At 36.7% G+C, this 20,667-nt stretch overlaps 2 protein-coding genes across 4 annotated transcripts in view; one reads left to right on the forward strand and one right to left on the reverse strand.

Moving 5' to 3' along the window:
• Positions 1 to 8,939, reverse strand: part of LOC122068399 — a gene marked incomplete in the record, with an annotated part of 35,356 nt that extends 26,417 nt beyond the window's left edge. The window contains 7 exon segments of the mRNA XM_042632251.1: positions 325 to 393; positions 467 to 601; positions 693 to 761; positions 6,984 to 7,082; positions 7,354 to 7,480; positions 7,745 to 7,857; positions 8,377 to 8,939. Coding sequence (XP_042488185.1) covers positions 325 to 393; positions 467 to 601; positions 693 to 761; positions 6,984 to 7,082; positions 7,354 to 7,480; positions 7,745 to 7,857; positions 8,377 to 8,496 — 732 coding nt within the window.
• A 6,931-nt stretch (positions 8,940 to 15,870) lies between these two features.
• On the forward strand, positions 15,871 to 20,412 carry LOC122068389 (nudix hydrolase 25-like). 3 transcript variants are annotated; one of them, XM_042632238.1, is made up of 6 exons: positions 15,871 to 16,143; positions 17,319 to 17,369; positions 18,385 to 18,477; positions 19,395 to 19,489; positions 19,910 to 20,021; positions 20,098 to 20,412. In XM_042632238.1, the coding sequence occupies exons 1-6, from the start codon at positions 16,078 to 16,080 to the stop codon at positions 20,125 to 20,127; spliced, it is 447 nt and encodes a 148-aa protein (XP_042488172.1). In that variant the 5' UTR covers positions 15,871 to 16,077; the 3' UTR covers positions 20,128 to 20,412. The 3 variants fall into 3 exon arrangements, with proteins under 3 accessions (XP_042488172.1, XP_042488170.1, XP_042488171.1); XM_042632236.1 differs by having other exon boundaries at positions 20,109 to 20,412; XM_042632237.1 differs by having other exon boundaries at positions 15,873 to 16,143; positions 20,114 to 20,357.
• The last annotated feature ends 255 nt before the right edge of the window (positions 20,413 to 20,667 follow it).

Genomic DNA, 20,667 nt, shown 5'->3' on the forward strand with positions numbered 1-20,667 from the left:
CCACCCCACCCCTCTCTCAATAACAGTAACAAAAAGAAGAAGAAAAAGAATCAAGCATAATAGTACTGTACAAAATTCACCTACATGATAATTTGCGTTATACTTTAAGAAGCCATACAAACATTTAACACAGGATTGTAAGAATGCTAGTAAAGATAAAGGTGATTCTTATCAAATTGCAGTAGAAAATCTATATTAACATGACTACCAAAGAGACAAAGGAAGACTAATTTGCATTAAAATAGAAAGGACGATTGCTTGGTTGGAAAAAGCTAAGGAAATTAGAATATCTATCAGGAACAAGGTTAAGAGATATGCACACACCTCACTTTTACACTTCAGCTTGTAGATAGGTTCTCTAAAAGATGAGACAAAGCTGTTGTTGATTCTAATCTGCAGAATAAATCCTATAAATAATGAAATCATCACTCAAACAAAACTATAACAATGAAAACAAAAAACCAACCTGAGCATGATGTAGGTCTGGCTCAATGTGCTTTATGAATAATGGAAAAATGCTGTCAATGAGGTAATCCAAGGAACAAGAATCCCCAATGTCATATCGTACTTTTGAAAGAAGGCTAAAGTATACACCACCAACCTGGTGACCAGACATTTCGGAGAGAGAATCTTATGCCAGATAAAACAAAACCATTTCCTTAACAGCAAAGTCTTGAAGAGCAAGAAAATACCACCGCAACTCGAATATCCAGCAAAGATCGCAATTTTGAGTGTAGAGCATAAGTACCATCAACAATTACCTGCACTAAGTGCATAAGTCTACCAAACTAAAAGTTCTGCACGGCAAATTATCACATAATTCTTAATTTAAAAAACTTAAGGCCCAAAATCATAGTTGTCAAGGCGTCCAGGTGGTCTGAGGCATTGGAGGAGACCTAGACGTAAGTTGACACCAACAAGGTGCCCACCGAGGAGACCAAGGCACCTAGATTCCTAGGCATCACAACACCTTGACAACTATGCCTAAAATTGCTGATATTAATTGTAACTTTGAGCATATAACATAATACTTCACTAGATTATACACTATATAACATACAAGCAGTGTTCCTTTTTTGGATTCTTTCTTTCTTTTTCATTTTTTTTTTCTGCCTTAATATCACTTCCCCCCCCCCCCACGTATTTTGAAAAATACCACTCCCCTCCCCTGTACTTTAAAGATTCTATCAATCGTACCCCTTCTGTTAGAGAACCCTGTTAAGTGATGACATCAGCCTTAGAATATGATATATAATCCCCAAATTACCCTTTCGTGATGTAAAATATAAAGACTGACCATTAGAGCCCTAAAAGGGGTCATTGTCTTTGTGTGGACAGTCTGAAACCCTTCTCTTGTTGAAGCTCACCTCACAAAAACACTAGATGTACGTTTGATGCTCAAACCTTCATTGTAAAGCTCCGATCATTGAGGGGTTCTCAAACCCTTGATTCGTATTTGACACACCACTGTAAGTATCATGGACCTCCGCCCCGGAATCGCCATATGGCGCGTAGCGCGTGTACACACGCTAGGGTTCGACCCTAATGAGATGAGATAGTATCCCCTGGTCATCAAATGCCAAGGGGGGATACACGTTATGTGTAAAAGGGAGTCGCCACCTAGAAAGGGTCTAGGACCCATAAATGTCTCCCCCAATCAAGGGAGAGAGACTAATGACTCTGATGGATAAGGCTGGTTTGCACCAAGATTCTGGACAAGTGTCAAGTGACAAACTGGGAAGGGGAAGGGAAGGTTGTAGGTTGGGTTAGGAAGAAAAAGAAGTAGCAGGAGAAGAAGGAAGCTCTGGGTGAAGATTTCGGTCAAGAGAAAGATGGGTTGCAGGTTTAGGCTTCAGTAAGGGAAAGAAGAAGAGAAAGAAAAAAAAGAAGAAGAAGAAGAAAGGAGTAGTTGCAGGTTTCAGCCATGGGAGAAAAGAGAAAAGGGGCGGATGGGTGAGGTTCGGTCACAGAGAAAAAAAAAGAAGAGGGATGAGTTCAGGTTTTGCCAAGGAACAAGAAGGGAAGGGGAAGGGAAGGTTGTAGGTATGATGAAAAGAAAGAGGATGATGGCTTGGGATTTCGGTCATTGAGGAAGAAAGGGACTGTAGAGGGAGGAGAAGTTGAGTTCGGTTAGAAGGAATAGAAGTAGTAGGAGAAGAAGAAGAAGAAGAGAGTGGAGAGGGACGGTTGGAGAAGAAAGATGGAAGAGAGGAAGAAGAATAAGAAATGGGCTTAGGTTAGGGCTGAGATCCTAATCTAAGGGTCTAGATTAAAAGAACAAAAAACAATTTAAAAAAAAAAACTAAACCAAATCAAATCTATTTAAGTAAACATGTTAAAAAAAATCAATTAAACCTAATTAATCTAAAAGGATCAATTAAACCTAAATACCTTTAATTGGACCGGAATAAATCAATTCACATCTAATAAGCCGTATTGAACCAAACTGAAACTAATTAAACATAATTAATCTAAATAAATCAATTATTAATAAATTAAAAACTAATCTATTAATTAAACTAATTCTAAATCACTATTGAAAGAAAATAAATAAATAAATACCTTAAACTGGCTTTAATCAAGAAACAAGGGGAGATAACCCTTGTGCTTCAAGGCCAAAACCGAATCGAACCGAACCGGACTAAGTCTCCCGGCTCAAAGAAGGATTACGCATTTAAATTTTTATACTTTGAGAGATTCTTTATTTAGAGAAAGGGAATTAGCAAAAACCATACTCCTTCTCTCCAATCTCCTCTCCCTTTGGAAGAGAGGAAGGGCTATTCTTATAGCCTTGGGACTTGGGACAATTCTCTCATATTTTCAATGTGGGACTAAAAAACTAGAGAGAATTGTCCAAAAAGGCTTGCTTTTGGGCAAAGGGGTTTGGGCGCCATGTGGCACCCTTTGGTTGCTCGGAATGGAATCTGATACCGAACTTTGGAGTCAACTTTCGGGGGTCATATCTTTCAAACCGTTTGTCGGAATTCGACGTGTAATATGTCGTTAGAAAGCTCAGTCCGAGCACTATCCAATGATGTAAGACACGATTGTAGTCTCGATCGGGAACCTTTACAAAAATATGCATAAAGTAGGGACCCGGATCATATAATGAAAGAGAGAATCAGGCGTCGATTCGCATAGTTCTCGCATCAAAGTATAATGTCCGACTTGAGGGGACAAACAACAATAATCCACATCAAATTCTAATTTTTGAAAACATTTTCTCTTGAAAGTTTATAGGAAAAAATGGTCATTTTCTACTCTAAGTTTGAAAATTCTCCAAGTCTAAAATATCCAACATGTAATCCTTCATATTGTCATCATTGCCGAGGGGTGACAAAATTCAGTGTCTACAACCACCATCCATCTATATAGGAAAAAAACGTTTTGCCTCAACATCTCTCAGTCGAAGCTTGTCGTGCCGCCGCTGCAAAGCCTCCACTATTGCCATTCTCTGCTCATATCACCGGAATTAGAGTCTGCAATCTCCATAGGTAAGTCAGTGGTCTTTGAATACTTTACTTCACCCATTTTTTCCCTTCTTTCTTCTCTCTCATTAGTATCGCTAAATCAGTCTGGTTGTTTTTTATGGAATTTGGAGGTGGTTGCTATCCTTCGACATTCAAGCACGTATTTGAGACCCCAAAACCAATTTGAGACCTCTCCAACTTTCAAGCTATCACTATACAACATTCAAGCTTTCTCTCTGCAACTTCAGGTATATTCTCCACAACATTTTTTAGCTGAGAAATTACAGGTAACAAATTTCTCATTTGGGTATTTGGAGGACAAAATATTTTTGAAATTGCCCATTTGTGTGTATTTTTTTCTTTCCTCTTGTTATAGTCTTGATGTTTTTATGTGCATTGGAAAGTGTGGGTTCTCTACCTTTGGAATGATTATCTAAGGAATTTTTGTTATTGGTTTTGGTATTTTTGGATAGGACTTGCTATGCCAATATCAAACTTAGATCTTGATATCTCTCATTTTACAGCTTTATTTTGTTTCCAATTTCTGTATTATAGATATCTCTTTTCAGCCCCTTTAAATAACAATTAACATGTAAGAACTAGGAATGCATATTTCCCCACTGCTTATCACCATAACATGTTTGGAAATACCGTACTCATCATGCACCACTCTGTCATATTCTAATCAGGGTCACTGCAATGGAAATCAAGGCAACCATCTATTATCACTTCTATACGAACACCTCGGAACCTACATTAATAGATCTGTACAAGTATTGCTATAGGGACATGGTGTGTGATATATACAATACAGTCATTAGGCATGTCCCGGTAGGTCATACTGTGACATTCAAAGTCAAGTGTATACTCCCAGATGACCAGGCTATTGAAGTGAATGCGGATGAAAACCACTTGACACCTAGGCAACGCCTTGACAAATATGGAAGGAACAACAAACGAATTTCATTTGATTGTTACTATTTTAGCCAAATTATGAATTAAAAAAAGGGCCATTACCCAGTGCTGGTCCGGACCATGCAGGGGTTCCTAGGATGGGTGAGTTTGGAGCATAGTTATCACGGTTCAAGGCAAACCAAGGCAGTGGGGGGTTGTCTAAGCGCTTAGGCGAGAAGGCGCCCACCTTAAGGCGAACAAGGCGAACAAGTATTATTTTTTATTTTTCCTATTTTCTAATATTATTTAGGAAGTTATATATACCTTGTATCATAAAAAATCAAGATTAAGCCATATCAAGTCATTAAAAATCAACATTTAGCCACATCAAATCATTAAAAAATTAACATTAAATCATATTAAGTTATAAAAAATCAACATTTAGAGAAATGCTCTAATTCTATAATAAGTTTGACTGGTCAAATGATTTTATTTTTACATGAGACTTTTTGTATTAGTTATAACATAAAACCAACTTTCTAACAAGTCTAAGATTACTTAAACCTGAGTTGCAATGACAAAGTTATGCTTCAGTCAAACTTATTTTTAAGTGCGCGAATACTGTTAAAATCTCCTGAATGAAAATAATTTTATGAATATCAAAACAAAATATTATTTTACCGGACTTTTGGTTTTTAACAATGTTTTAACATGATAGAATTTATAAAATTTTCATAATTGAGAAAAATCCTAGCATTTAAAAGTTGAAAATCGTCCCTATAACCACAATCCAGTTTTTGTTCTTGGACTGGGGGGTTGACTTTTTATCCTTTTGGAATTTGATTTTTAAACTATTTTTATTGGATTCAAATAGGGGGTATTTGCTTATTTATGAATAATATCTTAAGTAAATGAAATATTGAATGATATTTGGCATAAATAAGTGCCAAAACACAAGGCCACATACAGTGCAACAAGGCGGTTGTTGCCTAGGCCCCAGGAAAACCGCCTGGACGCCTAGGCGACGCCTTGACAACTATGGTTTGGAGTGAGTCCTAGGCTTTGGCCTTTTTTTGCAAAGTGCCCGCCCTCAATACTTGAAACCGGGCAATTTCCCTGGTGGCTCAAACCTTTTATCATTGCTCTATTTTACCCGAAGTTATGAAAGATGCCTAACATTGTGATGTGCAGTTACATTATATTTGCATAGTAAAATGTTAGTCTAATAGGTGGATAGCAGGGCTGAAGACAACAATAACACCAAAACAAGTTATCTTCTGAAGAAAAGAAAAGGAAAAAAAAAAATTGTACCACTAGACAAGAAATATATTTCGGGGTAAACTAGGGCCCACAGCCCATGAAATAGGAATTGTCAAACTAGGATTAGCAGGATTTCTATGAAAGATCAACCATACTATAGGGCTCAATTAGGATTTTATTCAATTCTTTCGATAAAACAATATTTCACTAAATTCCTGGTTAAAATAAATAGAGAATAAAATAAATTGTATGCATCACTGAAAATTTTAGAGAACGTCCTTTATAGTTTCTGTAGTTTTTTCACTTGTCCTATAAATAGTGGATAATTATTATTTTTGTAAGTAAATTTTCATGTTTTACTTGAGTATCCTTAAGAAACTAGAACATGATTTTTTTTTTTCTTTTGGCTGAATAAAAAAATTCATCATAAAAGAAGAGAAGAACGTATACAAAAAGTAAACCCCAACCTTGAAATAGGGGGAGAGGCTTGGGTTTGTAAAATACAAGGGAAGAGGCCCTAAGAAATTACAAGAATCTTATTTCTAGGGGAGTCAACACATCAGCAAGGAGACCCATAATTCTTGGATTTGACTTCAAAGATAATGGAGTTCCAAATCTGCTGAAAGGATCTAGACTTGGAGGTCCACCTCCTAAGGTTACACTCAAACCAGATATGAGAGATAGAAACACCAAAAGCTAATTTCCCCACCGAATCACAACAGGATTATCCTGCAAATGACATGTCAACCCAGATCTATTCTATCTCAAAGGGCAGAATTCTTCTTCCCCTAGGCCAACATTTGTCCAACAAACCATTCCAAACCACAAAAGAGATGGGACAGTCAAAAAATAGGTGATCCACATCTTCATAAGCAGTCTAGCATAGGCAGCAATGGGGGAGGCTCGAATCTGACAGAGGATGAGAAAAGACTGCATAGGAAGGAAGCCAATGAAAAACCTTCAGATAAAAGTTGTGGCGAGAGATGTGGCTCTTGAACCAGACCAAATTGTGCCAGACTTTAATGCTACTTCAAGCCCTGATAACCTCCCTCCAAACATGATTTTATACCAACCTTTAAAAGCTTTATTTGATTCTTGGATTCCCAGATATGCAGATCAGCATGTATGTTTCTAATATTCCCAGTGGTTGTCCAACAACAATCATAACTTTATCCCAACTAAATGGGGTCGGCTACATGGATGATACATTACCAGTGGTTGTCCGTGATGGTATAATTCATTATGGGTATATTTTTCATTATATTTTTGTGTTTCCATGATAGATCATATCCTTAGCAACTTAAACATATTCTTCAAACCTTAATTTAATCATAAAACTCAGCAAATACAAAAACTTACCACCCCGGATTTTGAACTTTGTATTGTTCTGAAACCATTAAGCCGCTTCTCTAGGAAGTCAAACACCGGTGTCAATGTATCTTTTCCCTTCATCAAGTCCTAATTAGACATGGATTTTGTCAGTTCTGCTGGCAAAAGGCTTTCTCACATGGTATTTGCTTATGAACTCAATATTCCTCTATGTCCAAGAGGATTGACCTCTCGACCAGGAACTGGTCAAAGTTGTCTCCTAACAACTCAATCTATACTTCACTAGTGTAAACTCAGCTAAGAACTGAAAGTTAAATAGCTGATTTCTGAAACATTTTAGTCCAACTGAGAGGGCATCAATTGAAACCAGCAAGACAGTAAATAACAAACACAAACCTACCTCAAGATTCCGGACTAAAGTATTGAAATCTATTAAATCTAGATCATTCCCATCATCAATTCCAACACGATAGTTCTCCATTGATATGACAGTACAACCAATCACCGATGCAACTTTCTCCACTAAGCTTCAGGAACCAATAAATGCACATTTACCCATCAAATAACAAACTGACCAAAATACAATAAAAAACATTAATCGATTGAAGAAATTGTTGATAATACTTGCCAAGTTCTCACAACTACAGCAACATTTTTTTTTCTCAGAGGTAGGCCCCAAGGAAAGTTGAACTCAGGACCTTTTAATTGTGAGGAATTGGTTCTTTCCAACTGAACCAACCTCTTGGGGTAACTACAACAACAATTGATATGCACAAAGGTGATATGTATACCTTGATTTACCAGAGCCACTTGGTCCACCAATTCCAACTGTCACAAGACGCTCCTTTTTCTCCCGGAGTTCTTGAGTAGCTTTCACTAACAAATAGTACCCTTGATCAAAGGACTGCACAATAGAACCCAACAATACTTAAACTTCTAAAAGAAAAAGCTCAAGGGCATGTAATTTAATTAATAAAGAACACATTCAATTAGACGAGCTTCTCCAGAGTAATCAACAACCGAAAGAGCAAAACTTAAAAGAAGCAACTTTACCACCAAACTGAGGTTAAAAAGGGAGGGGGTGAGCAAACAACAACAGCAATGCCCAGTGCCTACAGCCTATTAGCTTAATTTAGGTCCCAAATGTTAGATACCAAATGCTTCATTTGCCTAACTGAAAAACAAGCAACATAAGGAGCCAAACAGTAACGGGTCCTATTAGCTAGTTGAAGTCCCAAAGATCGAATTCCAAATTTCTACTCATTATATCAGGCAAGGCAGCCCACAACCACTTCCCAATTCCTATACAAAGTGAAGGCTTGTTAAACAGACCAGAACGCATAACATGAACAACTGAAACGATTATTAAAGTTCATGTGAAATCTTCATGAATCCCTTGAAATATTGCAGAACCTTAGCTTACCACATGGAGGGGAAGGGATTGAAGGATGGATGATGAAGAAGAAGAAGTGGAGGCAGTGGATTGTTGAGGGTAATCTCGGCCACCCTCCTGGAACGCTCGCTGAACAACTTCGTCATCCATTTCCTCCCACTCGGCCTCTCCCAATTCCCAATTTTGTTGCAAAAAGAATGAAGCAATGGGAATCGTGAAGCTCAAAAAATCTATTAAACGGTTTGGATTTTTGCTTTATGGGGCTTATTTATATTGTCGTCGGAGTTCGGACAAGCCTCACGAACAGCTTAGATTCTCCGTATAAGAAAAAGGGTCGTCTGGTGGGAGTGGGACATCTTAATATTCCTCGTCAAATGGTTATTGCCATTATTCCACCTCTGGTTTTGCCACTTCCAAACCTCAGATTCCTCTACCCAAAAAACAAAAAACTCAGATTATTTTCATTGCATTGCGTTCTCCAACAATCGGAACATCTGGTCTGGAAGTCTGGACTGGAATCGACCAAAAGAAGAGTTTGAAAATTGAAATACTCGTCCACGTTCCCTATGTGCTATGTCCACCACTCCACCGTCTCCACCTACCTTTTCATTTTTGGTAGAACGTTCAATTCACCCACCTTCTACTTCATTTCTTATTGCTTAGGTGTGGAGGCTATTGGATTAAACTGAAAAAACAATCCTTCATTTATAATAAGGATTTTTTTTTTTTCTTTGGAGAGGGATAAGTATGCCGTCGATATCAAGTATGCTAGCGGATAGCACCAATAGGAACACATGATGGAGTATCATTCAAGAATGATATGGGGGTCATTCAAAAAAAGGGAAGAGAGAGATAGACACAATAGGTGCTAACATACTTGATATCAACGGTATATCCAACATTTTTTCCTTTTAAAATTATAATAATCAAATTAGCCCCCCACTCTCACTTTCCAAAAATATGATATTCCACCCTTAATTAAAATCGCTAAGGCTACGTTTGGTTGCAAAGGAAATGGGAAGGGAAGAGATGTGAATTGAAGGGAAGTGAAGCAATTTTTTTTTTCCCTTTCGAGTTGTTTGGTTGCAACAAAAGTGAAGCGAAATTAATTTACCATAGTTGTTTTAAAAAACTTTCGAGTTGGATGTAAAATAGATGTAAAATTTTAAAAAACTAATAATCCAATCAAACTCCTCAAAAAAGATGGGGGAGAGTATTTTTCAATCCATAACCCACCCAGCTCCTCAAATTTTATATTGGTTATGTAAATTAGGACATTCAATGTCTGTAATAAATCAAACCAAATGTCATCAGATACTATATTCTATCACTAACCAAAATAAACCATTTCATTCTATATATCAAATGCAGCATAAATAAATATTTAAAATAATATAAAAGATTATCACAAAGAAAACTGTAATAGATCACAAGTGATAATGGCTGAAAAGCCCATTCCAAAAGTCTTTTGGTCAAAACAAACCCAATTGAATTGCATGAGAGCGAGAGAGAGAGAGATCGTTGAGAGTCATGAGCGAGGTGAGTGTCGTGAGAGTTGGAGAGAGATCGTGAGAGTAGGGTTTTTTTTTTTCTTCCCTATTTTGGTGGGGAAATAAAAAGGGAAATTTTAATGATTAAGTGAATTTTTTTTCACATGTAAAATATATTCCCCTTGCAATCAAATATCTAAATTTATTTTTTCTAGGAAAAAAATTCCACTTTACATAAAAAATTTGCATTCTCCTTGCAACCAAACAAAGCCTACTAGATTGACCCTTTTGTTAGTTTGTCCATTGAGCAACAAAACATTTGTATGCAATTTTTTGCGCTATTCGCTTGCACAGTCACTATGTCAGACTAATGGAAGATTCCAGAGGCAGCTTCAACACATGGGATATGGCTCAGCATAGTGTTTTCACCCTAATCGGATACATTTTTTTTCTTTCTCTTTTTTTTTTTTTTCCTTTTTACCTGATCCCAAAAATAATTTTATAATATTTAAAATTATCCTCCATGGTTAATAACCCTAATTTCTCATCTTTAAAACTCATTAGGTCCCATACATTCCCACCAAACCCAAATTCTTACTTCAATCTCTTTTGAAATTCCATAATGGACATAAGAGTATCAAATTAAGATCAAATCTAATATTTTAACCATTTCTCTCACAAGAAGATATTCTCCCCTCAATTTCTTTTAATCATTTGGGGATGGAAAAACACAGCTGTCAAATACATTCAAGGGAAATTTGGTGTGATAATTGAAAAATATGATAAAATATTCAGTACATATAGATCATTGATATATAATCTTACAGAACTATATATTTAAAGAAACTGTTAAAGTTACTATTTCTTAAATGGGCGTTAATCATGTGGCCATTCTTTTCCTTTTTAATATATTCTCTTGCTGAGTTCTGGGCAACAAAAATAAAAGAGTTAAGATAAGACTTTACCATTGTGTTTACCAATGTGAAGAACCATGATCCAATAATAAATTTTTTTTAAAAATGATAAAACATTTGGTGCATGTGTCTTCCCAAATGATATATTTTCTATTATGCTAGTGTGAAACTAAATAAGATTGTACGAGTCATAAACTTGAACATCCTAAGTTCAACTCCCACTAGGTACACCTTGGGTCACTCACACGGGGTGTTTAGTATTCTTCACAACTTTCAGTGAAAGGAACAATTCAACCCCAGTATGACCCTGTCCATATGGTTGTGGGGTCAGTATGAGCCTGCGGGAATAGTCAGGCCGAAGGCCTGAATACCCGTAAAAAAAAAAAAAAAAAAAAAAAAAACTATATAAGATTGTACAATTGTGCCTATAATGATTAAAAAATGCTAAATGAATGATCATAATCCAAATAAAAATGCTAAAGAAATGAATGACCATTTAAATATTTAAAAATACTAAAACATGGTGTTTTAATTATTCATCTAAATTGAAATATTTCAAAAGCTTCTAGTAGTCTAATGGAAATTAGACTATAACTATTGTCTCTGCCATTGTAAAATGGATAAATCACATAATATTTGAACTGTATCTTCCCGATTGAAATTTCTCGAAATATATTAAAACTCATATTATTAAAATTATAGTCATTTCATTACCAACTGTTTTAGATTAAAATGTTTGTGCTCAACTCAGCCTGAACATAAAAACATTAACAACAATTGTATACATTCTAAACTCAAGGAATCTCACTATAGTTGCAAAAAAATTATTGCTTTGAGGTATTCATATTGTCACTAAAGTTGCAATCGAAGCGGTGAAGTACACCACTCTATTTAAGGGTTCACGAGTATTTCCCCCAAAAAACCCTAATGATACCCCATGTGTGCATTTAAAGCACTTATGGTGAATGGATTTGCCTTAGAAAAACTTGGTCCGTTCTAGGACAAAGTTTTTCTTCACCGGGTGGTAAAGTCCATACATCTTTTTGGGGGCAAACAAAATTATACTACGACAATCAAAATTATACTACGGCAAGGAAACATACATCATTGAGTTATGTTATATATAAATTTATACAATAGATAAATTTTTGTTTTTATAGCCTAAGTCCACCAATTTGACCAAGGGGTGTCAATGGATCGGGTTGGATTGGGTTTTTTAAGACCCTAGCCCAACCCTAAGGTCTCTTAATTCAACTCAACCCAAGCCCAGCCCAGCCCTAGGTCGGGCTAGGATATCTCAGCCCAAGCCCCACCTTGTTGGGCTTAGCCCTAAAGGGCCCTGATTGGATCGGGCTCAGCCCAGCTCAACCTAGTACTATTGGTTACTTGGTAGCTTGATCTCGATGTATTACAAAGGCTAAAGACCAAGGCTTTCGTATATATGTAGATTGTGGAAAACGAAAGACTTTTTGCAAACCTATTCTATAAGTACCCATTTATAAATATTAACATATTCATATTATTACATACTTAATATACATGGTTGGGTTGGGTTGTGTTGGGTTGAGACCTCAACCCAGGCCCAACCTAACCTGGCTCGGGCCTGAAATTCTCAACCCTAACCCACCCTATGGCCTGAAGTCTCAGCCCAGGCCTTGTTCAGGCTCAGGGTGAGTTAAGGTGGGTTCGGGTTAATTGAAATTTTTTGACATCCCTACTTTGACCCATTTGAGTAGTTGGGTCTAGCCAAAATTGTTGGATTAGTTATACATTTTATGGATTAGACATATATCTACTTTCAAACTTAAAAATTCACCCTCCCCATGTATGTCCCATGTATCTTCCCCAGATTTTCAAATTTTTATTCCTTCACTTCTTGAAATTTGTTTCATCAGCAGGTCTGTTGGGAATACTGGGTCTAGTCGTCAACAAAATTTGAGGCCCATTCGATTTACCACATGATCGACGTTTGAGGCATTATATCAAGTTTATCAAAGTAACCCACTATAGAATAAACACAAAGGAGAAAATAACGCTACCCAGTTGTGCGTTCCTGCACCTAGCCATAAGAATGAAGAAATGACCACGCCATCCCTCCCTATTGGATGCTTTGTTTTTGCTCCCAAACGTGACCATATTGCATTCACTCTCCCTAACACAAAATAATTACAAGTATCATTTGTAGATTGCTGATTTTGACTACGAAAATGACCTATTATTCCATGTCCATTTCTTATGGATCCAAACCCAAAACATTGGAACTTGAGTTATGTGTTAGGTGATGCCAACTATGGGATTAGTTTTAGGCGAATCTAGAGTGAACTAGCACAAAAATAACACAAAGAACTGCAGATGAAAAATTGTAGAGGATCTGAATCCTTGCCTGCATTGAAGATAGAAAATTCAAAAGTGTAGACCATCAATTTTGAGATGAGGTTAAAATATATACCACTAATATATAGTGGGATGACACGGATAAGGTAACAACAACCAAATGAAACTTGACATATAGGTAGGAGACATACAAATCTAAACCCTAAACCAAAAAAAAAAAAAAAAAAAAAAAAACCGTGGTGATTTTGATAGAGAAAGAAAAAGTTATTTTCAAAAATTTGCCTATTTAAAGATGAGTCGTCTCACTTATAAAATCTTTTATTTTAAGTGGCAATAATTTGAGCTATCCTACTTAGACCTAACCATGGCTCTTATTATTAAGTTATTTTAGACAAAGTTGCCTTGGATATGGAGTTACATGCAAGTATCTTCTGAAGTCTACTCAAAGACCGAAAGGGATTTCAATTCAGTTTCAATTTTCCAAGTTTCCAAACAAGAAAGGAACGGCTTTGCAAGCTTTAGAGTAAAAGACTATTGCCGCCGAGAATTCTTTGAAAATCGGCAGTCTATCCTATAACAATACAGAAGACAAAGGCCCCGGAGATGGTTCTGGGATTAGTCCCCTAACACCCAAGTTAGAGACCCATGCAACAGTAGTAAAAGAATAATAATGAGCGAGATAATGAACTTACCTCTGCTTGGTCCCTTCCTTCCTTTTTATAGGATCGGTCCTCGTAGAGTCCTACTAAGGCATGTCCTCCTATGTTGATAAGCTTTGGGGCAGGTTAGAGGATCATATCTTATGAGTCCCCTACGAAATATTCTTGTGCTCTGGGGAGATGTTTTCCCCTCTTACCTGGATGGGGAGGGGTCAGATCTACCTAGGGTCCTAGTATCCATGGTTGTTGGCTTCTTATGATTGCTTCTAGCTCCTTTTTAAATGAGTGATCAGCTCCCATGTGTCAACATCTTGCATGGTGGTTAGTTTTATGAGTATCAAAAACCAGCGTATGAAATCCATTCCATGGTGAAGTCAATCCTCTCAGACGCTAATGAGTAAAAAGAATCACCAATCAGTGTGTTCTTTTTAAAGAGGAAATTTCTTATTGACACCTAAAATAATTTGTAACCATATTATTTCTCTTCTTAATATAGCACTTTTATTTTTAGTGAAGATAAAATACTGTCATTTCAAATATGTATTTGTGTGAGATAGTAACAACTAACAACTCTTGAGAATTACATTTTCAAACTATTTTTTATCCTTGACTTAAATAATTTTTGAGAATAAGTCATAGGAAAATCAAAAGAGTGTTACATTATAAATACACCAATAGAGGTGTCATTCTGAAGTTCCCTTTTTGTTTTGGGAGGTGGGAGGTGGGAGGTGGGAGGTGGGAGGGGGGAGGGGGGAACTCTTGTTGTCTAAAGGTCGAGGAAAAAAAAGTCGTAACCTTAATTTTTTCCCATTATAGTAAATATATTTTTTTCAGCGAGTGTAGAACTTGTCATTTCAAATGTCTACTTTAAAAAAAAAAATGTGTATTTTAAAATAATGGCAAATCACTTTAGATTATTTTAAAACCTCTTTTTAATCCCAATATTTTTTTAGGGAGAGGAATAGGCATGCTGCTGGGGTATGGTAAGCTAGTAGAAAGCATCAATGGGGGCACATGATGGGGTATTTTTAAGAAAGGATATGACGATCATTTTAAAAAGGAGAAGAGAGAGATAGACACAGTAGGTGCTAGCATATGATATGCCTTTAGCATACGGTATACCCGTAGCATACCCAACCTTTTATAAAAACCCTTACTTTCAATAACTTTGGATATGAGACAAGACACAACTTCTCAATTCACCATTTTGGTGACTACAAATGCATCATTCTATTAGTTCATATCCATGTCTTGTGGATCCAGACCCCAACCTCTGAATCCAAACCTAAAGTTGGATGGACTCTGGCCATGCCAAGTAATGTCAGCTATGGGATTTCTTTTAGGCGAAGCTAGGGTGAAACAGGAAACTGGCATGATATGTGATCTCAGTTCAAGACCAGTGAAGAGAAATCTCTTCACCACCAATGATGTAATCATGTAATGAGACATGCGTTAGCACCCATACGTATAATGATCTTCATCCTCTATCTACGACTTGAAGGTCCAAAAATGCCCTCCTGGTCCACACTTTCTTAACACTCATTCAAAGTCAACGATGACCATCAGGTGGTGGAATTCCTCTTCACCGTAGATTGAGGAAAAACCGATCTGCACGTAGAGACATAGAAGATCGAATCCCAATGTATAGTGTAAACCACTCTCCTTCAATCAATGGATGGATAAAGTTGATAACGTCAACCACTTTTAGTGGTGGTCGACGTTTTTCCACTCCCCCAAGCACCAAAGTTTGACTGAATCGTACAATCTTGACTCTATTAAATCAACCATCCACAAAGATATCCTAAAATAACGGGCCCAATTGAAGGTCCAAAACCATCCCTTTGTAGTCCTCAAGTCCATTACAAGGCAAACAAAACCGTCACTTGGGGCCCACACTCAATGAGTATTGAACCCCACGTATGTCACTATCAAGAGTATCAGTAATCATTAAAATCCTGGTGGGCCCTACACAAAATCAATACATGTGGGATCCGAGGCCTCAGTCTTTACTGTCACTCCTGACTTTTCCTCCTTTCTTCAAAAGCTAAAAAAGTCAACGCCATATCTTGTTGCTAACATACGCCGAGCTCCCATCATCAATGAACTCTCACAAAATGGCCTTTTCCTTTGTTCCTAATTGCCCGGAAGATATGCCGTTTTGGTTAGTGCACAGGTTAAGGAACGTAACCTGCACCTCGTTTGTACTGTTCCTTTCCTTCCCCCTTTCCTCCCCAGTCGTCGTCATCAGATAGATAACACATTCCCTTCTTAATAATAAGGAATTAAGGATTGTATGAGAGGAGTAGGGATCGTACACTTCGGGTTGAATCAGCCATGGAGGGTCTTCCCTCTGGTTATCGTCCTAACGTTGGAATCTGTCTCATCAACTCTGAAAACCAGGTGCGCTTCCATCCTCTGCTAAATTTAGCAGACTCTGTTCTTCGCTATTTGATAATTTGATTCCAATTCGCTTAGCAGGAATAAGGTTTCCGTAGATTTCAGAAAAACCTAAAGTTTCAGTTCCTGTGTTTTAGTTTGTAGAATCTGTTTCCACTCTTGCTTCTTTGATTTTAAGTGCTTTCTCATCGGTTGTTCTGAAATTCCGGGAACAAGTTGAGAATTTGACTAGATTGTGTCCGGTGATGGATTGAGTTGTGTTTATTTTCAGTTTGAATCTTGATTTGGAAAGATTAGAAAAAGGAAAAAAATAGAGAAATGAATCTCAGTGGATCTCATCTGGCAGCAAAGGGAAAAGAACATAAGAACCGTATCTAGATTGTATTTTGGTATTTATGGTGAATTTGGATGTATATTATGGATTTAGCACCAAATCTATGTTATAAGAGCATGTTTAACTGACCTGTCTTGTCGACTGAAACTAAGTTGCTTAGAATAGAAAAAAAGGGTGTACCCAGTGCACAAGGCTCCATGGCGAGGGTTATAATGTACACATAGCCTCACCCTTGCTTTGCAGAGAGGCTGTTTACTGAAACCGTGGAACCCGTGGCCAGTAGGTCATAGGGGAGCAATTTTACTGTTGTGCTGAGGTGCCGAGGTCTGCCATCTAGGTTGTATTTTTCTTTGAGGAACACATAATAATGGCCAAGAATAATAATTCTGCAGTACATATTGAGCTTATGGAGATCTCAGTACAAATTGTAGGCTCACATTTTGTTTGACCTTTTATAGACTCCCTTCCTCCCCCTGCATCTCTATCTGTTACTTGCTTGCATGCATTTTAGCTACCCACCACCTTACAGTCACTGATTTGCTTTAATCTATAGAGTTTGTTGCGACTTTTCTTTCCACAGTGTGTGTGAATCCCTGTTGGGAGAGAATCCTATGAAGCAGGGGACTGACATATCAAATTGTTTTCTGTATTATTAATGTCTTCAAATAACAAAATGATAAAGCATCTGATGCAGCATTTTAGATAAGTATCCTGCAGAGTTTTAACGTGATTTTTCATTGAAATACTGATCCTTTTGTTTCTCTTTCCACACTTATACAACTGTTATTGAATGAAATCTGCTGTTCAACCTGTAAAATTATGATTCTGTTGGCTTTACCTGCAGGTATTTGTGGCTTCAAGATTGAATGTTCCTGGAGCATGGCAGATGCCTCAGGTGATAGATCTATTGCTTGTTTTAAAACATACATTCACAGACATAGACAAAAGTAACTTATATTTATGAAGACAATTATCTGCAAATGCATAAACTGTCAAAGATTCATGACCACTGGGGTAGAAGGTTCTTGCCTGGTCACTTGTCACATAGGCAAGTAAGTACCTGTGGCTAAGGTAGCTTGAAAAATAAAGTTAAATCACATTATATTCCATTTAATGGTCAAATGTAATGTAAAACTATCCAAAGTGTCACTAATGTATTGTGTATTCTACCAAAAAAAAAAAAAAAGAACTGTGTAGTGTATGGTATTATTTTGTAAGATGCTAATGTATGAAAGTAGCTTTTACCTAAGATGACATACATGGATAAACACTGAAGTGATGAACAGGGATACATGCTTTCTAGTTTATTTAAGCCATGTATCCTGTTCATTACTTCTCTCTTCCCAATTTGAATGAAAATTTTGATATTTATGAAGTTTCTATCTGTCAGCTCTTTAGAGTATGGAATTTGTTTATTTTTACGGAAAAAAAAAAGAAGTAAACTAGGTTTAATAGTATAATGACACATGTTATGACTTGGGTTGAGAAACTCATATCCTGGAAGAATCCTTGCAGTATCAGCTTCCAATGTTGTAATTATGTACAGGTATACCAAGCATGTTCAGGTATTTGGCTGTCATGCTTTATGTTTAAAATTTTTACAAAAAATAAAATAAAATAAAATTGAATATCTAATTAGACAGTGTGGCCTACATAAAGTGAAATAGCTGGACAGGATTTGTTTGGCTGACCCCAAGTATCTGGAGTGAAGCGTAGTCAAATTAATTGTGTTTTTGTGTATATCTATTATTAGATTTGTATATATTTATATCACCATTTATTTAAATTTCATGATCTGCAATTGATAGAGTCAGTTGTTTCTGTATCCATTTGCATCTTAGTATACCACCATGCAAATTATATAATTTGGAGCTAATTGATTGTAATCTGCCTTAAAAATCTCAATGTAGGGTGCTATTGAAGATGGTGAAGAACCGAGGTCTGCAGCTATTAGACAACTACAAGAAGAAACTGGAATAGTGTCAGCTGAAATCGTTGCAGAGGTCAGTAGAGCAAACGTTTCCATAATGCAGATTACTTCTCATATGATTTTGAATTATATACCCCTGTGCTCAACTAAGTGCCAAGTAAATTTGATGAAGATCTTAGCTTATTCAATTCAGAGAAAATAATAAGAACAATAAATGGAGCTTTCAAGAAAAAGGCATTTGTGTTCAAGCAATACAGCTTTAAAGACTTACAGAAGACAACAATTATTGTCCGTATTGGCATCTGCTTTCTGAAATATATCAGCACAGTACTGATAACTACTTCTTGTCTCTTGGTGGTACATTTGTCGACTTTAGAGCAACTAGTGGAACCTGTTTATCTGATTTCCCTTTTTCAGTTTGGATTTTTACATATTCATGACATGTGAAATGTTTGCCTGAGCCAATATAGATACAAATTGGTATTAGAACCATGGAAGGTTTACAACTTTTAGTGTCATTATTGCCAAACTTGGATTACATGGTAAGTAATTGGTGATAAAACAGAAAGCTATTGTTTTGATTACAAAAGAAGAAGCTAGAAAATTGGCAGGATTGTCAACTTCTCTCCATGTTTGTTTTATCTCCCAGTGGAAAGCTTTTTCCTTTATCATTGATTTCAAATCTTATGTCCTCCATTGCTAAAAATCATTTAAACGCAAGAATCAAGAAGGCAGATAAGGGAAATTCATATATGTCATGGGTTATTACGTGTTTATCTTGCAATGGATAACACTTATATGCAACAGTTTGAAGGAATTTTCTCAATCATATTTCTGAAATTTGTGTCAATTCCAGCATGGAGTGATCTCCTGTTACTGTTTAATGAGTTAAATGTGAGTAATAACTTTGCTCAGTCTAGTTTAACAAGTATGCTGTGTAAAATTATTATTGGGCTTTCATACTTATGATTGGAAATTGTGTATCAGCAGGTTCCTCATTGGTTGACATATGACTTCCCTCCTGCTGTAAAGGTCAAAGTTAATCGCTTGTGGGGAGGTGAATGGCATGGGCAAGCAACAAAATGGTGCGGTAAACTTAACTAAAATTGCAGCTTTGTTTTCGAGGAATGAAATGATTATAATACTAAAAGGTTACAACTTAGTGGGAAATTGGATTTAGCTTTAGGTTCTTTATTCACCTGCTTCCTTACTTCTGATCTCTTATGTATGCATCCATAGTCTTTCCTGCTTGAGGTCAAAAGTATGTTGCCAGAGTGAATTTCTTGAATGTTTGTTAAGTGAACTCCTGGCAATCAAGTGTGATACAGGAAAGGTAGATGGATCCTTGCCACATTTGAAATAATTTTGAATGATAAGATGTATATTCATCTCTGAAACTTACCATAAATTTGCATTAGTCTTATCTAGGGGGAAATAAGTTAAGCACAAATTGCTGCACCATCTACTCAACTTGAAACATTACATGTGCAATGTAAAATTTGCAGGTTTCTCATGAAATTATCTAGAGATGACAGTGAGGTCAACTTAGAAAGTGGTGAGGCAGACACTGAGTTCTCAGAGTGGAGATGGGCAAGTCCCGAAGAAGTGATTGAGCAGGTATGCTGCACAAACATAGATTCAAAATATTTTTATGTTCAGCTTCTTTTTGTTTCAAATGCTTACTAAGCCATAGGGAGAAATTAGTGCAGGCAGTGGACTATAAGAGAACAAATTATGAGGAAGTTTTGGGAACCTTCATGCCTTGATTCAGTGTAAAAGAGACATCAGGAACAACATAGATTCAGGACATGTGCAGGTGAAGGGTGAAGTTTTTTGTTCTGTTGGTGGTTTAACTTGCTTGATAAAATTTGGAGTGGAATCGCATGTTTGTTGTAAATGTCATAGCATTACAACCTTCAAACTTTAAATGTTTATTTAGTAGATCTTACTTCATGTACTGCTAACCCACTGGATGAACTCAAAGAATATCAGTCAGTGCTTACTAATAGCGAAAGGCTAACATATCTCCATAAGAAGACATACTTATGGTGTTTCTTAATCATCAACTTATAAAGCAAAATAAAATTACAATGAAATTGAAATGATGATAACCATCTGTTGGTGTACGATGTCTTGCATTCCGTCAGAGTTTAATCCAGGGAGTACTGGTGCAGCACCTTGACAAGCAGGACGGCGGTCCCGCTAGCCGGTTAGCGGGCCGTGGGGGTTGCAAGGGGGCAGGAGGCCCCCCTGCATAGCAGGG

The sequence above is a fragment of the Macadamia integrifolia genome, unplaced genomic scaffold (genome assembly GCF_013358625.1).
Source record: "Macadamia integrifolia cultivar HAES 741 unplaced genomic scaffold, SCU_Mint_v3 scaffold381, whole genome shotgun sequence".
Lineage (NCBI taxonomy): Eukaryota > Viridiplantae > Streptophyta > Magnoliopsida > Proteales > Proteaceae > Macadamia > Macadamia integrifolia.

Excerpts from the sequence above, each read along its gene's own strand:
- LOC122068389 (XM_042632236.1), top strand. The coding sequence starts at position 16,078 with ATGGAGGGTCTTCCCTCTGGTTATCGTCCTAACGTTGGAATCTGTCTC. Across the intron at positions 17,370-18,384 it reads GAGCATGGCAGATGCCTCAG|GGTGCTATTGAAGATGGTGA; the intron begins GTGATAGATCTA and ends ATCTCAATGTAG. Across the intron at positions 18,478-19,394 it reads CAGCTGAAATCGTTGCAGAG|GTTCCTCATTGGTTGACATA; the intron begins GTCAGTAGAGCA and ends GTGTATCAGCAG.